Below are 2,458 nucleotides of genomic sequence, written 5' to 3' on the forward strand. Positions count from 1 at the left end.
GGGTGCCCAGCACCCCTCTGCACACCGGTGGGTGCGGGAGGTGGGTGCTTGTTTACAGCCCGGCTGCGCCCACCCACTGGGGTCCCTGCAGGGATCAGGGAACCGTGGCAGCGCCTGGGCAAGATCTGGGTGACTTTTTTTGGGTGCCGGCTCTGTTCCGGGGTGGGGGGACACCCCCGTATGCCGCCAGTAAACAGGATACGAGCGAGCTGCGGCGGGGAGACGGCGGCAGCAGCATCCCAGCCCCGGTGACAGCCGGTACGTGCCCACCGAGACCCCCCACCCAGCCCTGGGTGCAGGGTGCTGGTGGGTGTCGTGGGGTCCCCCTGCCTCGCCTGGGGAGCAGGGTGCTGGGGAGGGGGATGTTCAGGTTGTGGGAGGGGGTCCCTGGTGCATGATGGGGGGGGGGGTCCCTGGTGCTGGTTTGGGGGGGGGGTCCATGGGGGGGTTGGCACCCAGCCCACCCCCAGCAGCACCAGTGTGCTCAGATCCTGAGCTGGGTCCTGGGCTGGGGTCCCCAGTGCCAGGGGATGTCTGGCACCCCCCCCCAGGGTTGGGACGGGGGCACCCACGGGGCTGGGGACTGGACTGAGACAGGGCCACCTGTGGGGCAGGGACAGGGTGACCCACAGGGCTGGGATAAAGGCACCCGTGGGGCTGGGACAGGACCCTTTGTAGGGCTGGGGACGGGACCACCCGTGGGACAGGGACAGAGTCGCCTTTGGAGCCGGGGACAGGGCCACTGGTGTCCAAGCCCCACAGTGGAGGCGGAAGCCCCCCCAGCCATGCCGGGGTGTGGCTGTGCTGGTGCTAATGTCCCAGCGGGGTGGCTGGGGCAGTGGGGGGGACTGGGGGGGCAGCAGGACCGATCCTGCCTCACTGCTGCTGCAATTTCCTGCCCTCAGCATCCCGCGCCAGGCAGTGAGCGCTTTCGCAACACTGGAGCGAGGAAGGGCAACAGTGAGGCAACGCCGGGGAAGTGGGGCAAGAGCCCCTGCTGCATCCTCTGCCCTGGGAGCTGTGATGAGCTGAGTACGGTCTCAGCCTGGTTCGGTCTCAGCCTGGTTAAGTCTCAGCCTATCGTGGGGGCAGCCAAGCCCCCTTTTGCCCCCCATCTCAGTGCTGTGGCACCCAATGAAACCCGTGGGAAAGCAGGCAGGGGGCAGAGCCAGTCCTGAGCAAACACCCTTTGCAAACATGGGCTGCAGGCAGGATCCCGGCAGTGGGCAGGGCTGGCCCTGGCACTGGGCCGGCAGCAGGGCCCGGCAGCAGGAGCGGCAGGGTTTCCCTCAGCCTGCCTATGGGATTGCCCGTGCTCCTTCCCTTGGCACCCTCGGCATCATCCCACCCCTCGGTTTGTCCTCATTGGGGGTCCCGGGGGTGCTTTGGGGTTCAATGTCTGTGTGTGTGCATGGCGGGGTTGCATGCTGAGCTTCCACTCCATCTCTTTGCAGAGGGTCAGGATGATTCCCACCCCAAAGCGGCCCCAAAGTCCCTTTCCAGATGCTGGCATCGCTGGTGCATGCCCGACACGCTGAGCCCACCCACCCACAGCCCTCTGCTTCTCAGCATCCGCCTAGACCAGCACCCCGGGGTGCCCTCACTGGCCCCCCCAGCCCCACCATGGCACTGGAGCTGGGGGCTGAAGCGCTGCTGGACCTGAGCTTCCTGACAGAGGAGGAGAGGCGCGCCATCACCGAGGTGCTGCGCCGCGACTGGCAGCTCCGCCGGCGTGAGGAGGGGCGCATCAGGTGAGGTGGGGGTCCCCTGCTCAGTGTCACCCTCGGGGACAGTGTGAAACCCCCCCCCCCCAGGAGCAGCCAGCCTGGGATCCCCTTTCCCCTGTGGATGGGGGCACCCATTGAGCCCAGCAGAGTGAAGTCCCGCAGTGGGTGACACCGGCATTAGGGGTCCCAAACCCCCTGGGAGAGGGTGGCTGGTGTCCCCAACGCCACTTGTGGTGGCTCCATCAGCCTCTTGGGAAGCGGTGATGGGGACAGCGGCACAGGGGTTGATGGCAGCACCGGGGTGGTGGGGGAGCCAACACCACCCTCCCACTGCCAGCAAGCTCCGCAAGTCGGTGTCGGACCCAGCGCGGCTGAGGACCCTCACCGGGGACTGGTTCTGCGATGCCCGTGCCCAGCGCCACCGGCACCACCTGGGCTCCGACCTCGTCCGTGCCTCCATCCGCCGCAGGAGGCGGCCCCGGGGTAGGTGAACGATGGGGATGTGGGTGGGGGGGGGATGGGGGGGGGGGGGGATGCTGGGAGCCGGGGCTCAGCCTGCTGAGGTCCCCGATGTCCCCAGGAGCGGGGGACCTGGAGTGTGGCCCCAGCCTTGGCGAGCTGGAGGCCATCGGCGAGCCACTGGTGGAGGAGAAGGAGGATGAGGATGGTGTGGAGGAGCTGGAGGAAAGGTGAGGGTGGGGCGGGGGGGGGGGGGGGGGTTTTCCCCAGGG

General features: G+C 68.2%; 1 protein-coding gene across 1 annotated transcript in view; it reads left to right on the forward strand.

Annotated features, from left to right (window-relative positions):
* The first annotated feature begins 133 nt into the window (after positions 1–133).
* SYTL1 (synaptotagmin-like 1) overlaps positions 134–2,458 on the forward strand; it is a 5,607-nt gene continuing 3,282 nt past the window's right edge. The window contains exons 1-4 of the mRNA XM_010576363.1: positions 134–258; positions 1,455–1,751; positions 2,065–2,210; positions 2,308–2,416. Coding sequence (XP_010574665.1) covers positions 1,504–1,751; positions 2,065–2,210; positions 2,308–2,416 — 503 coding nt within the window. The 5' untranslated portion in view covers positions 134–258; positions 1,455–1,503. The remainder of the gene's footprint in view (positions 259–1,454; positions 1,752–2,064; positions 2,211–2,307; positions 2,417–2,458) is intronic.

Source organism: Haliaeetus leucocephalus, unplaced genomic scaffold (assembly GCF_000737465.1).
Source record: "Haliaeetus leucocephalus isolate CR32 unplaced genomic scaffold, Haliaeetus_leucocephalus-4.0 Scaffold517, whole genome shotgun sequence".
Classification (NCBI taxonomy): Eukaryota; Metazoa; Chordata; class Aves; order Accipitriformes; family Accipitridae; genus Haliaeetus; species Haliaeetus leucocephalus.